This window comes from Mesoplodon densirostris, chromosome 4, assembly GCF_025265405.1.
Source record: "Mesoplodon densirostris isolate mMesDen1 chromosome 4, mMesDen1 primary haplotype, whole genome shotgun sequence".
Classification (NCBI taxonomy): Eukaryota; Metazoa; Chordata; class Mammalia; order Artiodactyla; family Ziphiidae; genus Mesoplodon; species Mesoplodon densirostris.
In genome coordinates this window covers 117,480,167-117,507,790 of record NC_082664.1, presented here as the reverse complement: position 1 = coordinate 117,507,790, position 27,624 = coordinate 117,480,167, and the positions used below count along the sequence as shown (strand labels likewise).

Below are 27,624 nucleotides of genomic sequence, written 5' to 3'. Positions count from 1 at the left end.
TAAGCCAGTCACAAAAAGACCAATACTATATGATGATTCCACATATATGACATACTTAGAGTAGTCAGAATCATGGAGACAGAAAGTAGAATAGTGGTTGCCGGGGGAGGAAGGAATAGGGAGTTATTGTTTAATGAGTATAGAGTTTCAGTTTTACATGATGAAAGAGTTATGGAGATAGTGGGTAGTGATGGTTGTACAACATTATGAACAAATTTAATACCATTGAATTGTAAACTTAAAAATAGGTAAGATGGTAAATTTTATGTGTATTTTACCACAATAAAAAAAATTAGGGGTGGGGGGAGATAATGCCTTGCCAAAGATATCTGTATCCTAATCCTTAGAGCCTATAAATGTGTTACCTAACATGGCAAAAGGAGTTTTGCAGAAATGGTTAAGGATCTTGAGATGGAGAGAGTAGCCTGGATTATCCAGGTGGACCCAATGTAATCTCAAAGGGAAGCAGGAAAGTCAGTGTTAGAGAGGGATTTGAAGGTGCTATGCTGCTGGCTTTGAAGATGGAAGAAGGGGCCAGGAGCCAAAGAGCAACCATACTCTAGAAGTTGTAAATGGCAAGGAAATAAATTCTCCCCTTCAGCCTCCAGAAGGAACACAGCTCTGGTAACACCTTGATTTTAGCTTAGTGAGACATTTTGGATTTCTGACCCCCAGAACTTTAAGAGAATAAATTTGTGTTGTTTTGAACAACTAGCTTGTGATCATTTATTCCAGCAGCAATAGGAAACTGATGCACACGCCTGCCACTATTAGACTGTAACCTTCTATAGGACAGGGGTCTGGTCTTCCTTGATTTTGTAATACATCACAGGTCACTGTTGCTGGAGCACAGGTACTTTGGCTTTTTCAATAGAGAATATATGACAGATAATCGTGTCCCTTTTGCTCACCACAAAGCCTGATAAATGATGATATTACTAGATGCAGGTCAGCTTTCTAAGACTGTCCCAGTACATCAGAGCCCACAGCTGGAATAACTCTGTAAGACATAATTCACTTCTTGAACAGTGAAGTTCACATTCATCATTGGGAGGGACAGTGACTTAACTCCGTCCACTCCCAGCACTATGCAGACCTTTGGGGGGAGTGTTCTGGATTCAGAGGCTAAAATGGGAGGTTCTGATAAGATGCCTCTGGGATTCCAGATCTAAAGGAGGGCACAAAGCCAAAATCCAAGAAGCTAGGAGAGCAGTCTAGAAGATACCGGCACTGAAGGGGATCAGGGTGGATGTTACCGAATCAGAAATCTGCGACCGGGGATACAAGAGCAAGCAAGCCAGGAACAAATGGGCAAAGGGGATTATAGTCTCTGCGACTGTCACAGCTGCTTTTTTGGGCCAAATAAGGCCTGTTACATAAGTGGTTTAAAATGCCAAAGATGGAACAGATGGCAGTTGATTCATGCCCACCCAAATTATTGCTTTTTTTTTTTTTTTTTTGCCCAGCTATATTCTCCTTTAAGGCAAAGTAGAGTTTTCAAGAGCTGTGCAGGTATATTGATGGCCCAGTTATAGTTTTTCCTGATTGAATCTCGCGATTAATGAACAGAAATGAATATACCACTAAGATCTCTAATCCTAGAGACCAAACAAAAACACTTTAAAATCCAGTAAAATTGAGAAGATCTTAGAGTGTAATATATAAAATTTCAGATCTGATTTTTCATATCTTCAATGTGTCTTTAAAAGAAAACTTTATGGGCTTCCCTGGGGCACAGTGGTTAAGAATCCGCCTGCCAATGCAGGGGACACGGGTTCGAGCCCTGGTCTGGGGAGATCCCACATGCCACGGAGCAACTAAGTTCATGCGCCACAACTACTGAGCCTGCGCTCTAGAGCCCACGAACCACAGCTACTGAGCCTGCGTGCCACAACTACTGAAGCCCGCGTGCCTAGAGCCCATGCTCCACAACAAGAAGCCACCGCAATGAGAAGCCCACGCACCGCAACAAAGGGTAGCCCCCGCTTGCCACAACTAGAGAAAGCCCATGCGCAGCAACAAAGACCCAACGCAGCCAAAAATAAATAAATAAATGTATTTTAAAAAAGAAAATTTTTTATAACCTGTGCCTGATGTGAATAAGGCCTTTTACTTTTTTATTATAAACATTTAGGCTTAAAGTGATTATAGCTGACATTTAAGACCAACAGGAGCCAGTGGCCTGTTCAAGGACAAATTATCCGTATTTCAGACTAAATCAAAAGTAAACATTTTCTAAAGTCCCTTCATGTCTACATTAGTCCTGTGGAAGCCAAATGCAGCAGACAAGCTCTCTCCCCTCCCCTCCACCCTGTATATTCTGTAGGCTAACTTTAAAATTAATTGTCTTTTCCACAAAGCAATATTAATACACATTTTTAACCATTTCCACATCTGAGTTCTTGAATGCTAATTTAATTGATTTTTCTGAATCAACATTTTTATTTCATCAGAAGAATATTGCAAAAGATCCTGAGTTATGTTATTTTATAGTTTAGTATTTTCCTAAATAGGGTGGGGTGGAGAGAAGAGAAACTATTCTGATGATCTTCACTTGCTGGGTTTTTTTTTTAATTTATTCTTTTAAAGAAGTAATAACAGTGAATTCATGTCATTTCATAAATGCTTACAAAGATTAACTGTTACAAAGTGTTCTAAATAATAAAGCTATATTCCTGAATATCTGCATTTGAATATGCTAATAATCAGTTTAAAAGCAACACAGGCAGTAAAGGGGAGGTCACCATTCTGAATCACAAAGAAGAAAAAATGTTGTCACCAGCAGTGATGTCACTCATCCCCAAGGTTCTGAAAGCCTATTAGAAATTAGCTTTAGGGAGAAATGTCTTCTGACTTGTCATTGGTTCTAAAAGGCAGTCATTGTTAAACAAACACAGACCCCTTTTTGGAATCTATATAATAAACTCAGACACATTAATCTCTACTCACGTCTTTAGTCAGGGTCTGACCCCTAACTCTCATGGCTATAATGGAAGGAAGGAAGGAAGGGCAAACTGAAATGACATTAGCTAACAGTTTGTGTAAAGGTTCAGATGTGCCTATAAGCAAATAAATATAATTTCTTAACTTTTTGTTTTTACTGAGCCCCATAAGACAGAAAGTGTCTCTCCGTGATAATCAGGATTACATTACAACCTCTGTGTACTTTGTTTAACAGTGTGCAGTTAACCCCGAGATTTGATTTAAGAAAAGGCATGGAGACAAAAGAAGAGGTCACCTCCTGTTTGGCCTGGATGTTTTGGTCTTTGGACAAAGCCCTGCCTTTAAAGAGTCAAAAGTTCTTGGTAGTACCCCTGCCTTTGCCACTGACAAATGTTTATGACCTAAAACGTCTCACTGAATCTCTGAGGGTCTTGGTTGCATCATGTGTGAAGTGAGGAGAACAATACCTTCTGTAGCAACTATGAAGAACTACAAATGAGGCGGGGTGGAAGATGTGAATGTACTTAGCAGGTCCTGCCATGCAAATGAGATGATAGTATTTCATAAGACCTGCTTTCTTGAGAAGAGAACAAGTATAAGTGTCATCCCACATTCTTAGACTATCAGAAATAGTGCACATTCAGGAAATAAATGCTTACCATGGTTACGAATAAAACTATACTTTGATGAAACTAACAAATTAGAACTTTAAAAAGTTATGGATTAGAAAACTAGACAAGATACTAGAAACTTGCCAGCCAGCACTTTCGAATTCATATTTACTTAGTGGCATCTCTTCAGTGCTTCTGGGCAAGTTTATGAGATAAGCATAGATCTTTAATGCCTCTCTCCCATTCTAGATTCCAGCTGAAAGGAACAATAACAACAACAACAGAAAAAGGAATGGGAGGGACCTATATTAGTGTTAAAAAAGGGAAGGGCATCATCCTGTGGCAGAAACATAAAGACACTTCTGCTCAGCTTTGTGCCGATCATACCAGGTTAAAGGGAGACACTGAGCAGGGACTTGTAACTTCCCTTCCTGAGAAAAAGCTGTGTCCCATGAAGGAAGGTGACTGACCCACTTGGAACAGCCCAGAGACCTGAGGATTTGTGCAGTGGTTAGAACAAATGGCTGCAGCAGCTACAGACCTTACATTTCAGATTCAAACCTGTGGAGAAAAAGTGAGGGCTTCTTTCCAGGCATTTCAGCACAAGAATCTCCCTCCATGTTCCCTTTACCTTAGGCCTACATACCCTTGAGCCAGAGTGAATAGGAAGGGGGCCCCACCTGAAGCATGTTGGCTGTGGGAAGGGGAGAGAAACCTGGGTATGGTTTCTAGGGGCAAAAAGGGTGAATGAATGCTTAGCAGCCACATTTACTAAAATTGTAGGCTCTTGATCACTAGATGCTTCACGTATACCTGAATTCCAGAGTGAGTTGGATTTAGCAAACCCTTCCTTTCCTAATAATTTAAGGAATTCATTTGCCACTGCCATTGCTTCTTGCTCACCCATACTGCCTGCCACAATTGCTAAGCTAACTTCAAGGTGATTTGTACAAAGCTAATCCAGCACTAGCTTGTTCTTGGGAGTCTGGCCCCTACAGCCTGTCCTGCCAATACTCCTTGATGATGGAACTGTGCCTTCAAAAGCGGTTGAAGTGTCTCCCTGTCACGGTATACCAACACACTACTGGGTTTTTGAGGCCTTGTGCTTTCCCGGTAACTGCCTCGCCTGAGAAGATTCCCTTGTGTATCCAGAAAGGAAGCCATGGTGTTTTGGGTTCTGAGTCCCAACAGCTCTCATGGACTCTGTCCAGTTCCACCAGGCCTGGAATCTAAACAAAGTGGGGCAATCTAGGCTGCAAAGGGTGGTAGCAGCCTCAGCCTGGCTGCAGAGTACTCAGTTGCCACTGCTGCAGCAGCCCAGTCTCCCAGCCGGAGAAAAGGGCGGGCTGCAGTGCACTTGGTGGGGGGAGGGCTGCATTTACTTCTTGAGGTTTCTTGTTACCTTACAACACCACTCACATGGTTTGCTTTTAACGGTCTGCTTGTCATGTTGCATTTGACCTATAAAAATGCTAACATCCTTTAAGTAGATTTCTCTTAAAAAGTTGAATGTTTCTTTATCAGGTCACACAGCATATTTGACAATAATCGTCAGGATCCCACAGGACTGACAGCTGCTCTTCAGGCCACAGACCTGGCTGGAGTTCTGCATATGCTCTACTGTGTCCTCTTCCATGGCACAATCTCGGACCCCGGCACTTCTAGTCCCAAGGAGAGTTACGCTCAGAACACAGTCCAAGTGGCCATTCAGAGTTTACGTTTCTTCAACAGCTTTGCAGCTCTTGATCTGCCTGCTTTTCAGGTACCAGGAATTGGTTAACCAGCCAAGAGTTAATAATTTTGTGTAGATATGATGAGAGGTTCTTCTCCTGGATTGGGGCATAAGGAATAAGCTACAATACAGGGAATAATAATACATACTATTTATTAAGCTACTGTGTTCTAGGAACTGGATTAGGTGCTTTGCATGTGCTTTCTTATTTATTCTCATGACTACCCTACAGAATATTATTATACCCATTTTACAGGTGGAAAAACTGGCAGTTAAGTAATTTCCCAGGGTTACACATGGCTGAGCCAGGACTGGTACCCATGGCCCCAAGCCTATGCCATTCTGCTACTTATAAATCTTCTGTCTTGATTTCTTTAGAAAAGGCATTATCATACCATAAATATTTAAATATTAAGGAAAGTAATGGTTTCTTATATAAACACAACCAAAATTAGCTAAATTGTTTTGATTGATATGACTGTCTATGAATGATTTAACTGACTTGTATCCAACGTAAAGTGCATGTGTAGTTAAATGTGCAAACCCCTATAAATATTAAGTTTTTATAGCTAAAGAAAAATTGCTTTATGTTATAACACCAGACTGTCAGCTTAGAAACAGATTGTTTTTCATATAGGAAATTTAATTTTCAAAAACACTGAACCTTTGGAACAGAGCAAGCCCCAAGGAGTAGACTTTCTCTTTCAGTTTATTAACTGTCAAGTGATTTCATTAAAAAGGGAACAAACTTGGCAAATAATGAACCCATAATTTAGATGAATTGCTTTGCTCAAAGGGAAAAAGGTTATAGAGATACAAATATATGAAAATTGTGGTCTTTGGTCATCGCAAGATGGAAGAAACACTTCTGTTTTGTAGCTGGTGACAAATGTGCAGTTCTTGTCTTCCTGTCATTCTCTTCACAACTGGAAATTAGTAAGTCGTATCATTGGATTCAGTATCTTTCAACTTTGTAGAGTTAGTTTATCCATCATAAGAACAGAAATCTCTTCCTTAGGGTTAATGCTTTTCAGTTTTCAAAGCACTTGAACTAGCCTTAGGTGGTAGCTACACAATAAGTAAAGTTCTGAGAGTTTTACAGCCACACCTAGAACAAGAGGTACCTGCTCCAGAGAATGCCAATGGTTCTTGCCTCTGGGTTGAACGTAACATCTGTGTTTTATGAAGACCCAACCCCATTGTGTTCTGTCTGGAAACAGCTTAGAAATCAAGATATGCTAATTTTATGCCCTCAGAATATGGAGACCAGCAGGCTACCCATCAGCTAGGTCCAACTAGAGTGATTTCTTTTGTTACCAGGGATTATGAAAAACAAATGCCTAAAAATGTTCCTGAGCTCCTGGTTTATGGGTCTTCTGACCAGGATTTATACTGCTTCAGGGCTCGCCACATCATACACAAGCATTTACATTAAGTCAGCCATTCATTCCATCAGTCACTCTGAGTGTCAGGGAGCCCCAGGTCCCTGCCCTACCCCCAGCCCTCCATGAACTCACAGCCTGTGCAGCCTTACTCAAAAGAACCACTGAACTCCAACCAGCCCTGCTCCCTTATGACCTTTAGGCACAATGGCCAATAATGTTAGAAAAATCAAAAATCTGTTTCTGGAGCCCTTCATGCCCAACTAAGATGAAACCACGACTTCTCCTCTGCAGCTCCTTGCCGTATCGAGCCCAGAATATATTCCCTACCCGAGCCGCTTTTGCCACAACCCCAGGAGAAACACCAGGGTGACTCGAGAGTTCTAGCCATTCTTAGAGTGAGATGCCCACCTCCCCAGGGGAATGTCCTTTTGTGGCTGGTTCCTAACACTTCTTTTGCTTCTTTCTTCTCTGTCCTTCCTGTTACTCCATATTTCTCTTAATTCTTTCCTGCTTTTTCTTCTTTTCCTGTTCTCTGTCCTGACTCTCCTGTCTTATTTTAGTCAGTTTTGCCATCACTGCTTCTCATCCTCTCCCCGGACATTGTTCCCAGGTACCTTTTTCCCCTTAACCAGTGCATGGGCCAGGAAAGCCTTCAGGGACCTTCCTCCTGGCTGCCATCCTTTTGGTGCCCAAAGTCGAGCGCATGTTTTTCTCTTATGCCTCATCAGTGTGTGCAGGGACCCAGATACCTAGAATTTCTAGCGTCAGGTTTTTTTAATACATCTACCAATGATTACCTTACTGTTCCAGTTACTTTTATACATTTGAAAAACAAACAAACTTAGTGTGGTAAACAACAACCGTTATGATCACAGATTCTGTGGATCCAGAATTCAGGCAGGGCTTTTCACAGTGGAGGTGGCTTGTCACTACTCCACGATGTAGGGCTTCAGCTGAGGGGCTCGAATGACTGGGGTTGGGGGGTATGGAGAAGAGGGGCAAATTGACTCAAATAGCTGGGAGCTCAAATTACCTGGAGGCTCCTTCACTTTCATGTTTTATGCCTGGGATTGATTACTCAAAGACTAGGTTCATCAAGGACTATTGGCCAGAGACTCTACATGTGGCTTCTCTATGTGACTTGGGCTTCTCAAAACATCATGGTGTCTGGGTTCTCAGTAGGATTTTCCTGAGAGGAAGCTTCTGGAAAACAACTGCTCCAAGAGAACCAACAGAAGCTTCATGGCTTTTTTATGACCTGGCCTCAGAAGTCATATGGTTACATATCAGCCATCCTCTATTGGTTAAATCAGTCTTAAGCCTTCCAGATTCAAGAGGAGAAGACATAGGCCCCATCTCTCAATGGGAGGACTGTCAAAGATTTATAGTCATTTTTTTTTTAACTAACCACTACACTCTGTTGAGCAAGCTAAAGCAAAGCATCTGACCACATAGACATCATTGATGTAGATAGACATCTGATCAATCATGCAATGCTCAAGTAAATAGCATACAAATACACAATATTTGCATAGGTGAGTTTAGGAGAAAAGTATTATTTTTATGATAGATATGGTCAGAGAAACTCATATTCTAGTTCATTAAAACAACCTACTTATCAAAAGTGAGATTTCAGGAACTATGTTTATAAACCACAGGAAAAGAGATTTTAGGTACAGTATGGGTCTGAGCTCAGAAAAAAATCTGGGAGACAATTTATGAATTGCCTGAGAGGATTGAAGGAACTGAAGAAGAAAATTGAAATGAGATAAATGGTCTGACCCTCTGAAGAGTTAGACAAGACAGTGTAAGACATGTTGACGGTTTGAGTCCCGGTGCATCACAAGAATGCATCTCTGTAGAGCTGTTATGGAGAAGCATCCTCATCAAGACCTCTGGGTCTAGAGTCAGCCTGACCTGACTTTGAGCCATCATACTACCAAGTTGTATGACCTTAGACAAGTCATTTGAATCCTTAAGACTGAGTTTCTCATTTGTAAAATAGAGATTAAAAACACTTACCTCACAAGTCTGAGGTTTAAATGAGATTACATAAAGGCACTGTGCTAGCTAGCACATAGTAGGCCCTCAGGAAATGTGGACTGACTCATATTCTGAAGGTGAAGAACTTACCCAAACCTTCTTGCAGATGTTGAATCAAAAGGTTAAGTTTCGAATGCAACATTCCCAGTGCTTCTGCACCCTTCTTTTTTTTTTTTTTTTTTTTTTTTCTTTTTGTGGTATGCGGGCCTCTTACTGTTGTGGCCTCTCCCGTTGCGGAGCACAGGCTCCGGACGCGCAGGCCCAGCGGCCATGGCTCACGGGCCCAGCCGCTCCGCGGCATATGGGATCCTCCCAGACCGGGGCACGAACCCGTATCCCCTGCATCGGCAGGCGGACTCTTAACCACTGCGCCACCAGGGAGGCCCTCTGCACCCTTCTTTGAAGCCATAAACCTATGTGATTGTTTTGGTGTGAGAACTCATCGCATAGTAGTAACAAAAGGTTATCCATTAGAATATTTTTTTAACTGGTTCCATTTCATTATATACGAATAAGGCTGTCAAAATATTTTTCTCCCTTCAGCAAAGAGTCTGATTTCACTCTGAATTCATATTAGCACAGATGGCCTTGAGATCCCGGATATTGTATAGTGCATATACTTTGACAGTTTTTACAATTGAAGGTGGTCTCAAGAAACAAATCAATGTACTGACTTGGCAATTAATTCTGGCTAAAAAGGAAATATAGTTTCCTTGAAAAATTGGTTTAATTTTTATATTCAGACTTACATGCCCTTTGACCTGCTCTTATCAGTGAAGGTTAAACAGAGGGCACTGGGTCACAGCAAGCTGGACACAACTAATTAAATAAGGGCTGAGCTGAGAAGGTGTCACTACTTGATTTAAAGGAGGAGGGCCCTCCTGAAGTCTCTTTGGGGCTTGAAAAACATTTTGTCTCAGTGCAGTGAAACGGAGACAGAAGGCACTCTTAAAATTTAGTAGTAATTTTGTTTCAACAGTATTTATTAAAAAGACTGTGCTTTCGCGGCTGTTAGGCAGAGTGAATTCATTGAAACTTCCAAGCTGCAACGTATCTGACCTGGTTCAAGCCAGCCAAGACCTCAAATCAGGAGATGAGTTTAAAACACTGCCTTTTCCCACAGGCTGGCAGTGGTGCTTCATTCCAGTGTGGGCTGCGAGTGCATTCTGTGGGCCTCGCCTCTCCCCTTTGCCCTCCTGTCGCTCTGTCTGTTTGACATGTTTATTAAATAGACGCTTCAGGCTGCACAGACAGACTCAGGCTCTCCTCCCGCGTCGCCCACCACCAACAGCCCTTTGACTGTCTCAAGAAAGGATCCCAGAAGCCTCATAGCTGAGGGGGCTTCATGGTTTGTTTTTTGTGTTTTTTGGGGGGGCGGGGGCAGGTTGTTGGGTTTTTTACATTACTTTGGGAGCTCAAGAGCTATTTGAATAATAACTAATTGTTATGTATATTTCTTTTCTATTTGAACATAAGTAAATAATTAGAGTCGTATTTTTATCCCTGCATACAAGAAAATATTTTCTCCTTCAGAAAAAAAAAAGTATTGGAAGTTAGCTAAATGATAGATTTACAGGTGAATTTTAGTATTATTATATTTTTCCAAATTTTCTACAGTAAGACTGTGCAATGAGAAAAAAAATACCTCATTAAAAATGGGATAAATACCCATGCTTTAGGTGAATAGTGTCTTGATCCCCATAGTACAGGCATTTGGTCTGCTATGCTTTATTTTCTGTCTTTTTTTTTCTTTTTTCAGTTTAAACGTTGCATTTATTATGGTCGTTTATTGGAGCAGGAATCCCTGAACTGAACTGTTAAGCACAGTGCTCTAGAAATTTCATATGCTTTTCTGGCATCATGGCAGAAGGTGCACAGGGCCCAGGTGTGTTTTGTGATTTGCAGCCCTGGCTGTCCCTGGGCTGGGGAGTTCTAACTGCTCCTTGTCTTTGTTAGTCTATTGTAGGGGCAGAGGGCTTGTCCCTTGCATTCCGGCACATCGCCAGCTCCCTACTGGGCCACTGCAGCCACCTTTCCTGTGAAAGCCTCCTTCATGAGGTCATCGTCTGTGTGGGCTACTTCACTGTCAACCACCCAGATAACCAGGTAAGAGGCACAGGAAAGTTCCTCAGACTGCTTCCCCAGCACTGAGAGTGTGAGGTATTGGAGTGAGAAAAGGCAGGCTAGCCTGCTGGAACCCATCTGTCCTGTGTGAGGCCCTTTAACCAGGCTCCAGGGATATGCCTCTGACTTATCTCCAAAGAGATTTGATCAGCACTAGACCAGCACTAGGACTTCCTCTTAAAGCTATAACAATAAGATATTTTTAATAAAATATTCTTAAGCCACACAGAACCATCTACTCCCTTACCACATAGATCCTGATGCTTTATTCATATTTTTTTGTTGTTGTTTTAATGAAATAGGTTACATCTTTCAACTTGGGTCACTTTGCAAATATTATAGCATTAGTCTGGTGCTTTATGAAACTGCTCTTGGTCTTTGGCTTCTGCCTAGGTGCTTAAGAGGGTGCCAGATGGTGTTGGAGGGGAGCCTGAGAAGGCAGGGCTTGGGCCTTACCCCCTTGAATCACCCAGAGTAGTTTTGCTTTTAACTATTTTGATTATTTGGTTTCTGAGCAAGATTTCATTTGTAAATAGTGTTCTGTTGCTTTAAAAAGTTGGGAAATCTTTGTTACAGATTTTATTTTTAAAATAACAATAATAAAGCACTTTATCTTTTTTAACTTTTTATTTTATATTGGAGTATAGTTGATTAACAATGTTGTGATAGTTTCAGGTGTACAGCAAAGCGTTATACATATACATGTATCTATTCTTTTTCAAATTCGTTTCCCATTTAGGTTGTTATCTTTATTTTTAAAAACAGAGTTATAGCATAACTAATATATCAAATTGTAATTCCTGACTACCTCATTTATCTAAAGCCTCATATTCAGCAACTTAATTATGTGGATTATAGCTGAGAAAACGGCCTATGAACAGCCCTTAACCCTCACTCTAAGCTTACTAATTTTTATTTTAGGCAACTCTCTAATAAGTGTGCTTACTAGGTTTACTAGCCTGCAGTAAACTAGACCAGGGTGGAAGAAGGACAGGAGATAGCTGTAGTGCCAGAGCCAAATACAAGGTGAGAGCCTACACACTAAGAGCTGAAACTGCCTATCTGCTAAGGAGGAAGAGGATAGAAAAAAAACAAGACAAGCACAAGACCTCAGAAACTGTAGCCATCTGGGACTTCCCTGGCTGTCCAGCGGTTAAGACTCTGCGCTTCCACTGCAGGGGGTGTTGGTTTGATCGCTGGTCAGGGAACTAAGATCCTGCATGCCGCGTGGCATGGCCAAAAAAGTAAAGAAAAAAAAATTGCAGCTATCTGGTTTCAAAGGGACACTAAGCCCTGTATTTGATTTCCCTGGATGATTGTTGATGCCCCCAGTGCAGACCCTGAGTGAGCATGGAGGCAAAATGTATGTTCTGTGCATTCCCTTTAAGAAGACTGAGGAATATGAAGTCCATTGTAGAAAGATTTCCATGATTTAAAATATAGAAAATGTGGACCCTTGCCAGAAGAAGCGTCATACGTAGAAAAATTCCCCTTTCGCAGACCTCATTGCCAGAAGGGCAGATCTTTCTCACCTCCCACCACAGGAGCACTCACACAGTGCTCTCTCGGGTACTGATGCTTTGTCCTTTCCTTGGACTAAGCCCAGCAGGTTCATGAGTCTCTTACAAGCTACTCAAGGAAGGAAAGTTGAGCGAAATCTCCTGTGTGGTTTTCTTTTCTTCATGTGTATCCATTTGACCTACTAAACTGCATTTCCTTTCCCTCTAAAAGTTTGTTTTTATTTTTCTGATTACAAAAGTGTTTCTTACTCATCATGAAAAAGATAGGCAAGTGTAAAGAAGGAGGAGGAATCACAGTTATTCCTGATCTCACTGTTGAGATAGTTACTGTTACCGTTTTGGCAGGTTCCTTACAGTCTCTTTTCTGTGAATATTTTTGCCAGTTAATATTATTGAGATATAATTAACATGTAACACTGTCTTATTTTTAAGTGTGTACAGTGTGAAGATTTGATGTATTTATATGTTGCAAAATGATTAGCACAGTAAATTTAGTTAGCCATCACCTCACATAGTTAAAATTTTTTTCCTTGTGATGAGAACTTTTAAGATCTACTCTCAGCAGCTTTCAAATATACAATACAGTATTGTTAACTTCAGTCACCATGCTGTACATTACATCACCAGAACTTATTTACCTTATAACTGGAAGTTTGTACCTTTTGACCACCGTCACTCACTTCACCCACTCCCTAGCCCTCTATGAATATTTTTACATAGCTGAGGTCATATGGTATATACACTCCTATCCTGCTTTGTACACTTAACATTATATCGTAATCCTTCTTTGTGAGTACAGTTTTTAATGGCTGCGTGGCTTTATCTTGTGTAGACAGCCCATGGTTTACCTCACAATTTCCTGTTAAGTCGTTTACCATTTATCATATCTCCTGCACTTATAAAGAGGTAAGTAATTTGTGTGTGTGATACTATTTTGCTGTACAGTTCTATAGCAAAAAGTTCAGTTTCTTCAGCATACCCATGTTTAGGGATGGTTGAAGCTCTTTGCTTAAACCAACTCTGTTGTGATGAATTTACTGAACTCAGAACTGTGTAGGATTTCAGAGAGATTTTCTGCTGATGTCGGACTGCAGACTAATCCTCTCCTATAGATAAAACACACACTCTAAGTATCTCTGGGCTCACCAGAGTCAATGAGAAATGGGGTCGGGGGAACTGGTATTTGGAAATGGCATGTTAGAACTGACGTGGACCTGATGGCAAAGTAATGACTGGGCATGTTGGGACAGGAAGAAAGCAGATTAAATGGGCAGAGAGAGCAGTAAGCAATCCAAGGAGGAGACAGAGACCCTATGGCTTCTCGGTTGGGGACGAAGCTGTGGGGTTTAGAGGTAATTGCTGAGAGGAAGAAATTAGAAAAGTAAAAAACACAGACCTCCTTTCTCAACACCTTGCCTCCCAGAGGGATTGAATCCTAACTGGACATCCAATTCTGATTTGGTGGAAGGTAGAAGGTCAGAGAAGTCAGTTCAGTCCTCAGGCAATTGCTGAAATGCAACAATCTGTGAAAAGAAAGAATATGACAAAAAGTAGAGAAGAAATCAGAAATTGATAGAAATGATAGTAATTGTCAAACACTGAGACATTGCACCTATGGAGATGCTTTTCTAAAGCATAACCTCTGGTATTTGTAGAATTCTTTATACTGCTTGCCCCATCTGTGGCCTCTTGGACCTCATTAGCACTTCATTGAGGCTGTAGGCAGAGGAATTACTCCCGCCTCACAGACAGGTGAAGAATCAGGACTCAGAGAGGTGAAATAAGCCCCCTGAAATGACATAAAGAATTGCTAAAATACCAGGACTAGAACGCAGGTCTTGCAAAGCCCAGCTCAGTGTTCTTTTCTTTCACATTGCTTAAGAAAATTAGATGTATCAGTGGCCCTTTCTACCAGTGATCTCTGAAGTATTTCTTGGGCAGGGGTGGAGGGTTTAGAAGATGATGCCCATTTACCTAGACAGTACACTGAGAAGCTGCCATTCTGCAACTCTGAATGCTTCTGGGACATATCTGTGTGCCTTACTCGGGGAAGATGGGTAAAGATCCTGGGAAAGTGTAAATGAATGTGTTTTATGAGCACAAAATGGACCATAATCTAGCAAATAGAAGGCCTGGGTTCTAACCTCAGCTCTGCCACTAGCTGTGGGATCTTAGATAAATCATTTTCCCTCTTGAGGCTTGAGCATTTTTGACCATACAAAGAGGTATTGGTTTGGCCAAAAAGTTCCTTCGGTTTTAAGGTAAAACTAAGACACATTTTTCATTTTCACCAGGAACTTTATTGAACAGTGTATTCACTGTTTTGTTCCACTACCTTCTGCCATTTTTCAGGCAACTTCATAATTCCATCTTCCCAAAACTTTTAATCTTTTTGAGCAAAGAACTGTTCCAGGTACCTTATACAGTCTTCCAGGAAATTGAGATTTTTTCCATTAAGAGAATTTTGTAAAGACCGAAATAAATGGAAATCCGAAGGTGCAATGTCTGGTGAATAAGGTGGATGAATCAGAACTTCACAGCCAAGCTGTAACAGTTTTTGCCTGGTCATCAAAGAAACACATGGTCTTGTGTTATCCTGATGGAAGATTATGCGTTTTCTGTAGACTCATTCCGGGTGCTTTTCTTCGAGTGCTGCTTTCAGTTGGTCTAATTGGGAGCAGTACTTGTTGGAATTAATCGTTCAGTGTTCCAGAAGGAGCTCATAATAGAGGACTCCCTTCCAATCCCACCATATACACAACATCACCTTCTTTGGATGAAGACCAGCCTTTGGTGTGGTTGTTGGTGGTTCATTTCGCTTGCCCCACGATCTCTTCCGTTCCACATTATTATACAGTGTCAACTTTTCATCGCCCATCACAATTTGTTTTAAAAACGGAATGTTTTTGTTATGTTTAAGTAGGGAATCACATGTGGAAATATGGTCAAGAAGGTTTTTTTCCCATAACTTATGTGGAACCCAAACATCAAAGCGATGAACATAACTAAGCTGGTGCAAATGATTTTCAACACTTGATTTGGATATTTTGAGTATGTTGGCTATCTCCCGTGTGGTTGATTGTTCTCAATTAATGTCTCGATTTGATTGCTCTCAACTTCGACTGGTCTACCCAACTGTGGAGCATCGTCCAGCGAGAAATCTCCAGCACGAAACTTCGTAGACCACTTTTGACATGTTTGATCAGTCACAGCACATTCTCCATACACTGCACAAATCTTTTTTGTGTGTTTCAGTTGTGTTTTTACCTTTCTTGAAATAATAAAACATAATATGCCGAAAATGTTGCTTTTTTCCTTCCATCTTCAATATTAAAATGGCTACACAAAAATCCACCAATTTTGATAATTTTTTTAAAATGCACTCTGATATGACAGCTGTCACAATACAATCCAACAAAATTGTTTCGAATGAAGTTAAAGACAACTAAGCGCTACTAGAACCATCTTATGGCAAAAAACAAACAAACCTTTTGGCCAACCCAATAGCTTGGTTCTGGATAGTGGTGATGGTTGCACAATATTGTGAATGTACTTAATGCCATTGAGAATGGTAGGATTAAAAATGGTTAAAATGGTAAATTATATGTTATCCATATTTTACTACCAAAAAAAGTTGTGGTTTTTTTGTTGTTGTTTGTTTGTTTGTTTTATAAATTTATTTATTTATTTATTTATTTTTGGCTGTGCTGGGTCTTCGTCACGGTGTGTGTGCTTCTCATTGCAGTGGCTTCTCTTGTTGCGGAGCATGGGCTCTAGGCACATGGGCTTCAGTAGTTGCAGCACACGGGCTCAGTAGTTGTGGCTCACGGGCTTAGTTGCTCTGCAGCATGTGGGATCTTCCCGGACCAGAGCTTGAACCCGTGTCCCCTGCATTGGCAGGCGGATTCCCAACCACTGCGCCACCAGGGAAGCCCTTTTTTTTTTTAAAATGATGATCTAGGATGATCTAGGATTGTCCTAGATCATCTCTCCTTTGAGCTCTGTGAGTCTGTGATATTTTAATGGCTGAGATTAGAACCACAGACCAGCATTCTGATTTTATGGAGACATATTGTGGTTTTTTAGGTCCTCCTTGCCCTACTCCAGATTCTTTCAGTACCAGATAGCTTCATGAGCTGCTTGCCCACTCCGTGGCAGCTCATCCTTAAAAGCTGAATATACCTTGGTTCTCCTATCTTAATACAGGGGGCCCATTGGCAGACACTCACAAGCAGAGACTTACAGGTGAGATGTCAGTGTCCTTGCTGTGTGATGCCGTCTCTAGCCACAGTAGTTTCACCTGCACCAAACAGCCATGCTCACCATCTGTGGCTGGGCTCCACGCCCATCAGGCTGCATGGCAAGGGAAGGGTAGGGGACATAGCCTCAAGCTTACTTAATGATAACTGCTCATATCCCAGTAGAACTGGGGAGTTTTCTCTAACTAAAAAGTTGATTGTTTATTTTCATTCTAAATCCCCTTTCTACTCCCTCCAAAACCCAGTAATTTGCCAAGTGAGCATTTGCTGAGGGATATGGAAGTGCAGTTTTAAGCTCTCATTCCAGTTTCAATCAAAGTTTCGTGGAGCCTTCATCCTGGAGGGGCCCTGAGATACCTAGTCTGGTTCCCTCATACTGTAGATGGAGAAACTGAGGCTCAGAGAAGGAAAAGGAATTGCCAAGCAAGAACTAGCAGAGCCCAACCTCCTGATTGACAGTCCAGTTAGTGCCCTTTCCGCCTCACTTCTGTTCTTGTGAAAGTGAATTTATTTAACCTCATGCCACTTACTTTATATCAGAGAAATTTCAGAGGAGAAATTATGATGCTCAATTCATTTCATCTTTCCGTATCATTAGGCAGAAGTCATGTTAATTTGCAGTGCCTGTTTGTCCACAGAGGATCCTTTATTTCCAGCTTGTGTCTTTGTAAGACAGGAGATCCTGAACTCCTGCTGCAGCCTAAGGCTGTTTTATTAGGAAACTGCTTTGCATAAAGGATTGGCACTTTTTATTTGCCACCATTTAGTCTATTAACTGGAAGGACTGAGCCCCATGATACTAAAGATGACTTTAGAAGAGAAACCTGGATAATAAAAGTAATGCCCCATCCTTGATAGAACCAATCATCTGTTTCCTATAGGGCTGCAGTTTCTAATTAAAATGTTTTTTTTAATCAAAAGCTTCCTTATCTTTTATGGTACTTTCATGACTCTACGTTCCTTCCCATTTAATTATTATAATGAACATAATTAGTATGGGCTGTCAGACCTTCACTTTATTTACATTTTATATTGGATAATTAAATGTGGTCTGATAATTAAATTAACTTGAATGACAGATGATTTGACTGCCTGCATATTACTGTATTGGGAATAAGCACCTTTGCATATTCATTGTAGTTAGTGACTGACTTTTTCATTTGGAAAGACCCCATAGATTCCAGCGATCAGAGCCCGAGTCTCCTGTGATAGTTGAAAGTAGGAAGGATCCCGTTGGCCCACCCTCCCCCCATCAGCTTCTCTGTAGAGAGTCATGCAGATCATGTAATCATCTGCTTGGCACTGCACCAAAGGCTCCTGAATGTGTCTGGGGAGATCAGAACCTGCGAGTAAGCTGGACACTGAAGCTCTTAAAACTAGATTCTGCCTGAGCTGTGTGACATGCCTTTTCCAAGTCTTTTGTAGTTTGGTGGCTTAATAAGACAATCCAAATGTTAATTGACTAAACGGTCCTAAAATGTATCCGTTGTACTCACCTCAGATGCTTCCCTGCAAACAAAAACAGGGCAGTTTCCCAGTTGTATACCATCTACAAGTGAGGGACACAGAGTTGTGTTTTAAGAGTGGCGGTTTTCCAGAGCTCCATTGTAGCCTTTAGAACTTTCAGAGGTGGCCTAATTCCTGCTCACACATTCTTACTTTACTCTTTGTTTTTCTCAAAGGCAGATGGTCCTAGGTCACATGCATTTGGTAAACTCCCCCAGCCCCATCCAATTCCAAGAATGGAGTCTGCTGTGGTGGGCTCAAAGTGGAAACTCCAGCATTCAAGGCCTTTCTGTTCTCCCAGTGTTGGCAGCTTATTCTCTAGCTGTCACACAAACGTCAGCTTTCTGTATTTTCTTTCTTTGTGTGACAGACACAGTTCCTTTCACAAAATAAAAAGGTATCATGTCTAAGGAAGAGCCAAAGAACTTCAACAGTATAACCATTTTGGAGTTACTCTCAATATTACAGCACCAAAGAAAAATATGGGTTTTTTCCCAAAAGTAGAACAATAAATTTCCTAATTAAAAATAACTTCTGGGGCTTCCCTGGTGGCGCAGTGGTTGAGAGTCCGCCAGCCAATACAGGGGACGTGGGTTTATGCCCCGGTCCGGGAGGATCCCACGTGCCACGGAGGGGCTAGGCCCGTGAGCCATGGCCACTGAGCCTGCGCATCCGGAGCCTGTGCTCTGCAACGGGAGAGGCCACAACAGTGAGAGGCCTGCGTACCTCAAAAAATAATAATAATAATAATAACTTCTGCCTAAAGATTTTTTTTTTTAATTACTGATTTATTTCTTTTTGGCTGCATTGGGTCTTCGTTGCTGCACGCGGGCTTTCTCTAGTTGCGGCGAGCAGGGGCTACTCTTCGTTGTGGTGCGTGGGCTTCTCACTGCAGTGGCTTCTCTTGTTGCAGAGCATGGGCTCTAAGCACACGGGCTTCAGCAGTTGTGGCACGTGGGCTCAGTAGTTGTGGCTCATGGGCTTAGCTGCTCTGCGGCATATGGGATCTTCCCAGACCAGGGATCGAACCTGTGTCCCCTGCATTGGCAGGTGGATTCTTAACCACTGCGCCACCAGAGAAGTCCCCTACCTAAAGATTTATTCTAAGACTTCTAGTGAGTGACCTGGCTGATATTAGAATGGAGAAATTTGCCAGTTAGCAATTTTGGCTGCTTGTATTAAAAGTCACCAATGTCACAGAATCCAAATAAAAGATACCTTTTACTTCCCTCATCTCTTTGGTGTCCTCATCACTCTTTTCCAACACAAGGGTAGTTTGAAGTACCATGAGCTCGTACCTTTTAACTCCAAAAACCACTTGAGAGGTTATAAGGAACTCCCTCCTTGACCCGGTGGCTGCATTGCCAGGGAATCAGCTGGAGTAAATGGCAGCCTCCGCAAGGGAGCCTCCACTGAGCTCTCAGATGGAAGCCTTCACCACCCAAGACTAACACTGGCCAGGTATACTTGTAGCACTTAACTGAGAAAGGAACATTCTTCTCCCCCTTTGTACAGGATTGTGTCCTAATTCGTGGCTCACTATAATCCCATGGATCCCCCTGCTTGTGGTTGATACAGTGATAGTTAAGGTGGCACCTGAATGGATTCACGTCTTGAGTCAGTCAGCAGTTGAGGTTTTGAACTTGATCTCTGATAGTACTAAAAGTCAGATGTCACACCTCCGTGACATAGAGCATAGGCTCTGAAGTCAGCTGGCTTTGAAATCCATGTTCTGTTCTTTCCTAGCACTGTGACCTTGGTTTGGTCAAGTTACTGAGCTGTGAGCTTCGGCTTCCTCATCTGTGAAATGGAGGACGTAATACCACTACTTCCCACATTGTTGTGTGAATTAAGTGAGACAATAAAGGCCCTGACTCATAGTGAATGCTCAAGAAAGGCAGCTGTTGCTATCCCTGAAGGCCCTGTTACCATCATCTTTATGGCACTAAATAATACACCTGATTCAGCAGTAGGCTGAATTCATAATTCTGGCATAGTGATCGGAAAAAAACACAATTGTACAGGTAAACTATCCTTCCTTCACCAGTCTTCTCAGTTTCTCATTTTTGGGGAACTCAGATTCAGAACACTCCAGTAAAATAACTGTCAGGAAATCTAACATTGAAACTTTGAAATTGAAAGCTAACCATAGTTTCATCTCCACTCTCCTATAAAAAGTTGGGAACCCACTAAGCTCCTTCAGCAGTGGAAGTGAGACCAAGAGCATGAGTAGGGTCATTGCAAGGTCTTAGTTCAGCCGCAAGATGCCATGAAGTTAATCATCTCCTTCTGAGCTCCATCCCAAGACTGAGCAGAGCAGCAGAAAACGCACAAGGGGAAGCCAAGCAATAAACTGTCAGCACCCTATTCCCCAGGTGCCCAAACCCTGATCCTGTGAACAAGGTCCAGAGCTGAACCCTACTGCCAGGTCAGGTGTGTGCACAATCCTCAGTCATCCTTTGCTCACTTGGAAATCTTCTAATGGGGTGGAAAATGAGGCCAGAAGGAATATTTTGTCAAAGTTTAACTCATGACCAGTGGTGAATCTAATTTTTTCTGGTCCTGCCTTGGTGTTTGGTCATAGAGGGACCTTTTTAATAAATCACTGAGATAGACTGTAAAGACTTAATCTGTAATCACAGAGAAAACACCTCTCCTGAGGTAGGAAATCTTATATGAGATCCTCATCAGTCACAAAAAGCCCAGCACCAAGGAACAAATACTAGTGCAGCAGTCAGGATGGCTGGGTCCTTTCACAGCTGTACAGCTGTGTGACGCTGGGCAAGTCACTGCCCTTCTCTGGGCTTTACCCACAGTTAGGCTGGGTACTCCCAAGGGCCCTTCCAGCTCTGATGGAGGACAAATATATAATTCTAAGGTGAAGTGGGAAGTCATGTCCAGACCAACATGAGTACTTGAATTTAATAATCTTCATTTCTAATTGTAGTAATCGCAAGTGCTCCACTGTAGCCATGCTGGTCTCCTTGCTCTTCTACAAACACACCTCTCATGTCAAACCTTTGTTCTTGCTGTTTTCTACCTGGGAATCTTTTCCCTCAGAAATCAGCATGGTTTGGGAGGTGGGGGTGTTTCAAAGGTTTTTTTCTCAGATATCATGTTATCATGGCCACAGTATCTAAAATAGAGTATCAGCCCCATGGTTACTGTTTCCCCTTTACCTTGCTCTATTTTTATTCATATACTTATTACCCGCCCTTGACATTTATTTATTTTGCCTGTCTCCCCGCTCCCACCCCATCCTGCTAGAACGTTAGTATCTTGAGAACAGAGCCTTTGTCTGCAGTGCCTACAGCAGTGCCTGGCACATAGTAATTACTTAATATTTGTTGAATGAATTATTGGATGTTGAGATAATACATCTCTTCTTAGGCATAATACTGCAGAAAAGGATAAAATGGCTCCAGATTTTGAAGGATACAGCACTTCTGTTTTAGTGACCAAACCTCCTGAACTGACTTTTAGCTAAAAATTTAAAAATTTCTTTGGCACTGTAAGTTACTTATCTTTGAATTTATTCTAAAAGAAAGTTCTTAGTTTTGCTTTTGCTGGAGCCAGTAGTTCTGAGATCCAAAGGAAACCACTGTGCTTAAGGTTTGGCAAATCCTGCATTTGAGAAAACAGCGGTATGTGAGAGAAGGCTTTGGAGGCAGACCTAGGTTCACGTCCTAGCCCCTCCTCTCACTTGAGTGATGAACTTGCGCAGGTTACCCCGAGAGTCGCTTTCCCCAGCTGTAACACAGAGCCAAGAAGTCCTAAGTCACAGGATTGTTGGGAAGGTTAAATGTCATCCTTATTACGTAGGCCCCAAGTTTGACTGTCAGCTATGAGAGTGGATGTCTTTGGGGTATTTGCTTATCAAGTTGGTGGCATTGTCACAGCAAATCTACACTGACTTGTTATGATTTGGTTAAAAAAAAAGGCTTTTTGGCAGGTATGCCTCACTCTGAAAGCACACACTGGGAAAATCTACACTTAAAGACCCCCAAATCACCATATCATTCATTTAATAGCAAGTTTCCTGAGGGGATTTTAAAATATTTTTCTTAAATCTCTTCATGGGTATGTAATTCCTTTGGGATTGTGCACTTTGGTCTGCCGTCAGATAATGCACACCTCGTCAGAGACCCTAGTGTGCAGCAGTTCTGCCATGGTAGCCATGGGCTGGTCTCTGCTTTAAGGAGTTGGTAGTATGTTTCTATAGCATGATGAGAGGAACATGGGCTCTGGAGCCAGGTGACCTATGTTATGGTCACAACTATACCACTTACTAGCTCTGTGATCCTGGTCAAACCCCTTACATTCCTGGTGCCAGTTTCCTCACCTGTAAAGTGGGGATAACATTGATAACACCTCATAGGGTTGTTGTGTAGACTAAATTTGATCATGCGCATCGTGTTAGCACATTGCCTGGCTGGGAGCAAGTGTTGACTACGATGTTATTGAAATTATCGTTGTCAGCCTCCACATTCCCTGTTCTTACTGGGAAAATCCCTGGAGTATCCACTCAGTCTGCTCTGACACTTGATATCACCTTAGCTAGGCCATCTCTGCCATCAGAGCGTGTATCCCCGTCTGTTGAGAAACTGAAGAGAACTCTGTGTCTCTCCATGGACCCAAAAGATGTAGAAGCACCAGGAGGTCCCCCTGTAGGGGTCTCTGGGCTGCCACTCACCGTGCCGCTCCAGCACAGCTGCGAAGAGAGGTTGGGAGGGTCAGTCTGCTCTGGCCAGCTGCCAGCTCCCCTTCCCAAGGGGCATGTGTAGTTCATCTGGATGTACCTGACAGGTGATAAACATATGCTTGTCTGGAGTGCAATGAAGGAGAATCTCTGCTCACCGTTTTGGGCTGCAGAAATAGGAGGAAGGGAGACCTCACACCCGAATAATTCTCTTCTATATGAGCAACTGCTAAACTGAAAACACACCACAGAGGTAACTCAGAGGTACACTGAGATTGTGTTAGGAAAAGAAACTGGAAAATGCCTCACATGAATCAACGTGAACACTTAATGGGCCTTAATTGGAACCTTATCCTACTGTACTTAGAGCAGAGAGATGAAAGTAAAAGAAATCTGAGAGACCATTTATTTCACTTAAGAAAGCAGTAAACTGAAACTACAAAAAGATTTGACTACTATTATATTTTTATTATTAAATAAAATTGTCATAGACTGGTGCTAGTGAGCCCATAAATGCTCCATGGAATGCATCCATGCTCTCTGGCTGCTGTTAGGATGTGACCAGAAAATCTATCAGGCTGTGCTCTGCATTTATTAACCCTGCTGTTGTTCTTACACCACCCAAAGGCTCCATGGTGAGGAAGGTTTGACCCAAGTTCTCCTCACAGGAAAGGTCCAGAGCCCACTTGGAATATTTGTATTTTAGGGCATTATTAAATACTGTCCATCTACCTACCCACCTCCCAACCCCCCACACACACATGTCCTGTTAGTCTGTAATGGACATAATCTTGCCAGTACCCGTGTGTTTGTGTGTGTGTAATTATAAGTTCCCTTTTCTTAAAGAAGCTGGATTAGAAAATCAGAATAGTTGAGAATGTGGAGATAGCATATCCTGTGTGAAGACTTTTCATTCATTCCTAAGAAAAATATATTCTAAACTATTTTTTTTACCATATTTAAATGTAATATCTGTGCAGGTATAGTCAGCAAAAGGTGCTTATGTGTGGGAATGCTCATAGCACAGTATTATATTATTTCTGCAAGTTCACAGACCTTCAGAGATCATCTAGTCCAACTCCCCTCATTGCCAGACAAGAGAAGGACTTGCTCAATTCCCTGGAGCCAGGCCTCCTGGCACATTATCTAGGACTTTTTGTGACCAGCCTTCTCTCTTCTCCCCTCCCCCCACCTTGTGGTAGATGGGACACAGATAATGCAAATAAACAAAAAATCCAAAATAAAGTAGTCCCTCAAATGTATGACGGTACAGTGAGTCTGTATCATTTCCAAGGTTTGTGCTCTTTAGACAAGGTTCTTTCTCAAACATAAATTAAAACAGAAAAAGCACGTATGGGTATAGTCCCTGGCAAATTATAGAATCTGTGACTTTTAGGGTTAGCCAAGTTTTTAAGAGAATCTAGCCCCCACTTCTTGTGCTACAAGATGTGTTTGACGGGAATTTAGAACATGCTTCATTTAAAAGGCAACTCTTCGGGCCTCCCTGGTGGCGCAGTGGTTGAGAGTCCGCCTGCCGATGCAGGGGATGCGGGTTCGTGCCCCGGTCTGGGAGGATCCCATATGCCGCGGAGCGGCTGGGCCCGTGAGCCATGGCCGCTGGGCCTGCGCGTCCGGAGCCTGTGCTCCGCAACGGGAGAGGCCACAGCAGTGAGAGGCCCGCATACCGCAAGAGAAAAAAAAAAAAAAAAAAGGCAACTCTTCTCACAAAATAGACAACATGAAAGAAGTAAAAAGAAGCTCTAACATGGAACAGAAGGCTGGAGGTGACTTATTCTTGGGGAAATGCCCTGTATCATGAGCTTTCTGTCCATATGAGCATTCATCACTCATTCTTTCTCTCATTTATCAGCTTTTGCCAAATGCCCACCCCATCTCAAACCAAGTGCTGTGACATAAAGAAATGAATACAACCCAGATCTTGTCCTTGTGGAACCCACAGCCCAGGAGCAGTGCTGAGACTCATTCCTTCCTTCCACAAATATTTAACGAGTGCCTGCAATGGTCCAGGCACTGTTCTAGACACCCAGGAGACAGAGAGAAACAAAACCGACTAAGTCCCTGCTCTCAAGTTGCTGACATTCTAGGAGAAAAGGGAGAGACAGACAGTAAACAAACCTGGATCGGTGCTAGAGCTTCCTCTTAGAAGTATTTCACAGCGGAGCTGGTACTTGAGCTGATATCTGACAGTGGAATAGATACTTACCAGGTAGCAAGGTAGGAAAGACATTCTAGGCACAGGAAAGACCATGAGCAAAGATACTGAGATGTAAAATAGCCTGGGAAGGTTTAGGGAACTGCAAAGTGTTCATCCTGGCTGGAGCTTAGGAGGTAGTGGAAGGAATAAGAGCTAAGAGTGAAGAAGCAGGCCAGGCCCAGGTCATGAAGAGACCTACGTGTGGGGGCTGAGAATTGGGGATTTATCCTCTAGGAGATGATGAGGAGAGCAGCAGGATGATATGTTCAGCCTGCGTCTGAAAGTCACTCCAGTATATGGAGGGCATCAGGACTTCCACACTGGAGCCCCAGGACTGGGACCTGATGCCCCTGGTTCTGAAGCATCATTCTCGCCTGCAGGAGCAGAGTGGCGTTTGAGGGGGAGGCCTGCCCAGAAGCCTCCTTTGTACCCCTCTGCTAGTGGTACTCAGCACACAGCCTGTCACTCATAGGAAGCAGGGAACACAGCTCAGGGGCCTTCTCACCCAGTTTCCCTGGAGGGACACTGCAGGACAGCCACTCACCCTTTACTACATGAAGAAAGCCCTCGTTTCTGTAGGATCACCTGGTCTCCAAAGCCTCTGAGAGGCCAAGCCCCCAACTACTGGCTTTAGCCTCTCCTCGTGCCCCTGGCTGCTTTCCTCCCTCCTTCCCTTCTTCACCCTCTTTCCTTCCTCCTTGACCCTCTGCTGGCACTAGACAGCAGTGAATTCCTGGGACCACCAGCAAGAAGGCTAGTGCTTAAAGGGCCTGCCTCCCACACAGTCTGCTAAGATCTCTGCATTGAATCTCAGCCTAGAAATCTATCTTATGGCAGAAGCAAGCTTGGGAGGAGAGGAATTTGTTTGCAGTGCTAGCCGAGGGAATCTTTGTGTTTCTCTGCTCTGAACTTGATTTGATTATGTATGTGGACAGACTCTTAAAACTTTTCTTATGTGGTATTTAAATAGAGCCACTTCAACACCCTCCCTACTCTACCCCCAAGGCATGAGATTAGAGAAACAAGGTGTGTGTGTGTGTTTGGGGCATGCCATTTCTTTATATGATTCATAGAGGTCACTGGCCTCAAGGCCCCTCCTGTCATATTGTTCCTCTCCTGGGCCTGGGCTTCACGTGTGATGAGACTTGTCAAGAGCAATGTGGATAGAGAGGCTTGTGCACTGGCCTGGCCACTGCGGCTGCTACCTCTTCACTTCAGCATTGTAGCAGGACCAGTTTTGCGGGAAGGAATGCAACAGCTACTTTGTTTCTGCTCTGCTAGAAAAATATTCTTTGTTCCAATGATTTACAGACTCTTTTGGCTGTCTCTTATAATGAATTTAGATGTCTAGACGCCTGTTTTTGCCCCTTTGTTGAGGACACCTTGTCTCTGACAAGAAATGGAAAAAACCAAAACAGGAATTCCTCAGCATAAAGAATTTGCCTTGGTGAGATTTAACTATTTGTATACATTTCTGTCTGACCCGTATTCCACTCACCCTACCACCCTGGCCGACGGAGGTGGTTTGGCCTTAGGCTTGACTGACCAGCTCACAAGTGTTGCTGAAAGACGCTGCCCCCGCCCCACGTAGCCCTACTCTCCACACCTTTGTGCCAAGAGGCTGTTGGATTGGACAGGGTGCTGGCTGAGGTACTCAGTCAGCTGTTCTTGTAGGTCCAAAGTCAGTGTCTCTGAGGACCTTGAAGGCCCTGGGAAGAGTAGGCCCAGGGCTCTGGTGTGGAAGGTATAGGCCCCTGGAGTCAGGTTTGGAAACCAAAGCTCAGTCCTCATTCATTCATTCCCCAGATGGTTATTGAGCACCTATAATTTGTCAGGCACTGTGCTAGGCACTATGCCAGATGCTGGGGACACAGCAGTGAATTAAAGGGACATAACCCCTGTTCTCATGGAGCTTATAGTCTTAAGAGTGTTGAAAACTGGAGATTCACATCTGCCTGTCTTTGCCTAAACAACTGCTTGTGCATCTGGAGCCAGGCAGGCCATATGTGTGGTTCTGTCTTCTGGTCCATGGCAGACATGGGGTTGGAGTCCCAGTGACGTAAGTAGCTAGAAGCTTGCCAGAGGGCATTCTGAGAAAAAAAAAAAAAAAAAAAAAAAAAAACCTAATAACAATAAAACAAAATGCAAACTTTCTCCTAAACAAGGGGGAAATTGAGGATCACTCTTAGATCTTAGCAAAATCAGCAGGATTCACAGAGTATAAGTAGGTAAGACAGAACATGACCATTTTCTGTTTTGTTTCCTTGAATTAGGTGAGTTCTAGAGAGAGAGAGATTTTACTGTAGTATACCATGTTTGTGTCTAAGGTGCTTGGAGGGATGAATGGATGGATAGATGGATTTGGAGAGGGGCAAGAAACTGGCACAGAACCTTTTTCTAGTTTATTTCTGTTATTTAGTGTCATGGTTTTGGTATGGTCAGGGAATGAGCTGTTCCCATATAAGTGAATTTGGCAGAAGACCAAACTTACCTTTAAAACATGATGTTTATTTAACATTAACTCCATTCTCTAGTAGGTCTGTGTCAATGGACTTGAGGATACACGGAGGGGGAAGGGTAAGCTGGG

At 42.6% G+C, this 27,624-nt stretch overlaps 1 protein-coding gene across 9 annotated transcripts in view; it reads left to right on the top strand.

The window, feature by feature from the left end:
• The window catches only part of SCAPER (S-phase cyclin A associated protein in the ER), a 498,644-nt gene that overhangs the window by 455,559 nt on the left and 15,461 nt on the right, over positions 1-27,624 (top strand). For 8 of the 9 annotated variants that reach the window (XM_060096948.1, XM_060096953.1, XM_060096954.1 and 5 more), the window contains 2 exons: positions 5,079-5,316; positions 10,671-10,820. In XM_060096948.1, coding sequence (XP_059952931.1) covers positions 5,079-5,316; positions 10,671-10,820 — 388 coding nt within the window. The remainder of the gene's footprint in view (positions 1-5,078; positions 5,317-10,670; positions 10,821-27,624) is intronic. The other variant, XM_060096955.1, reaches the window with a different exon arrangement.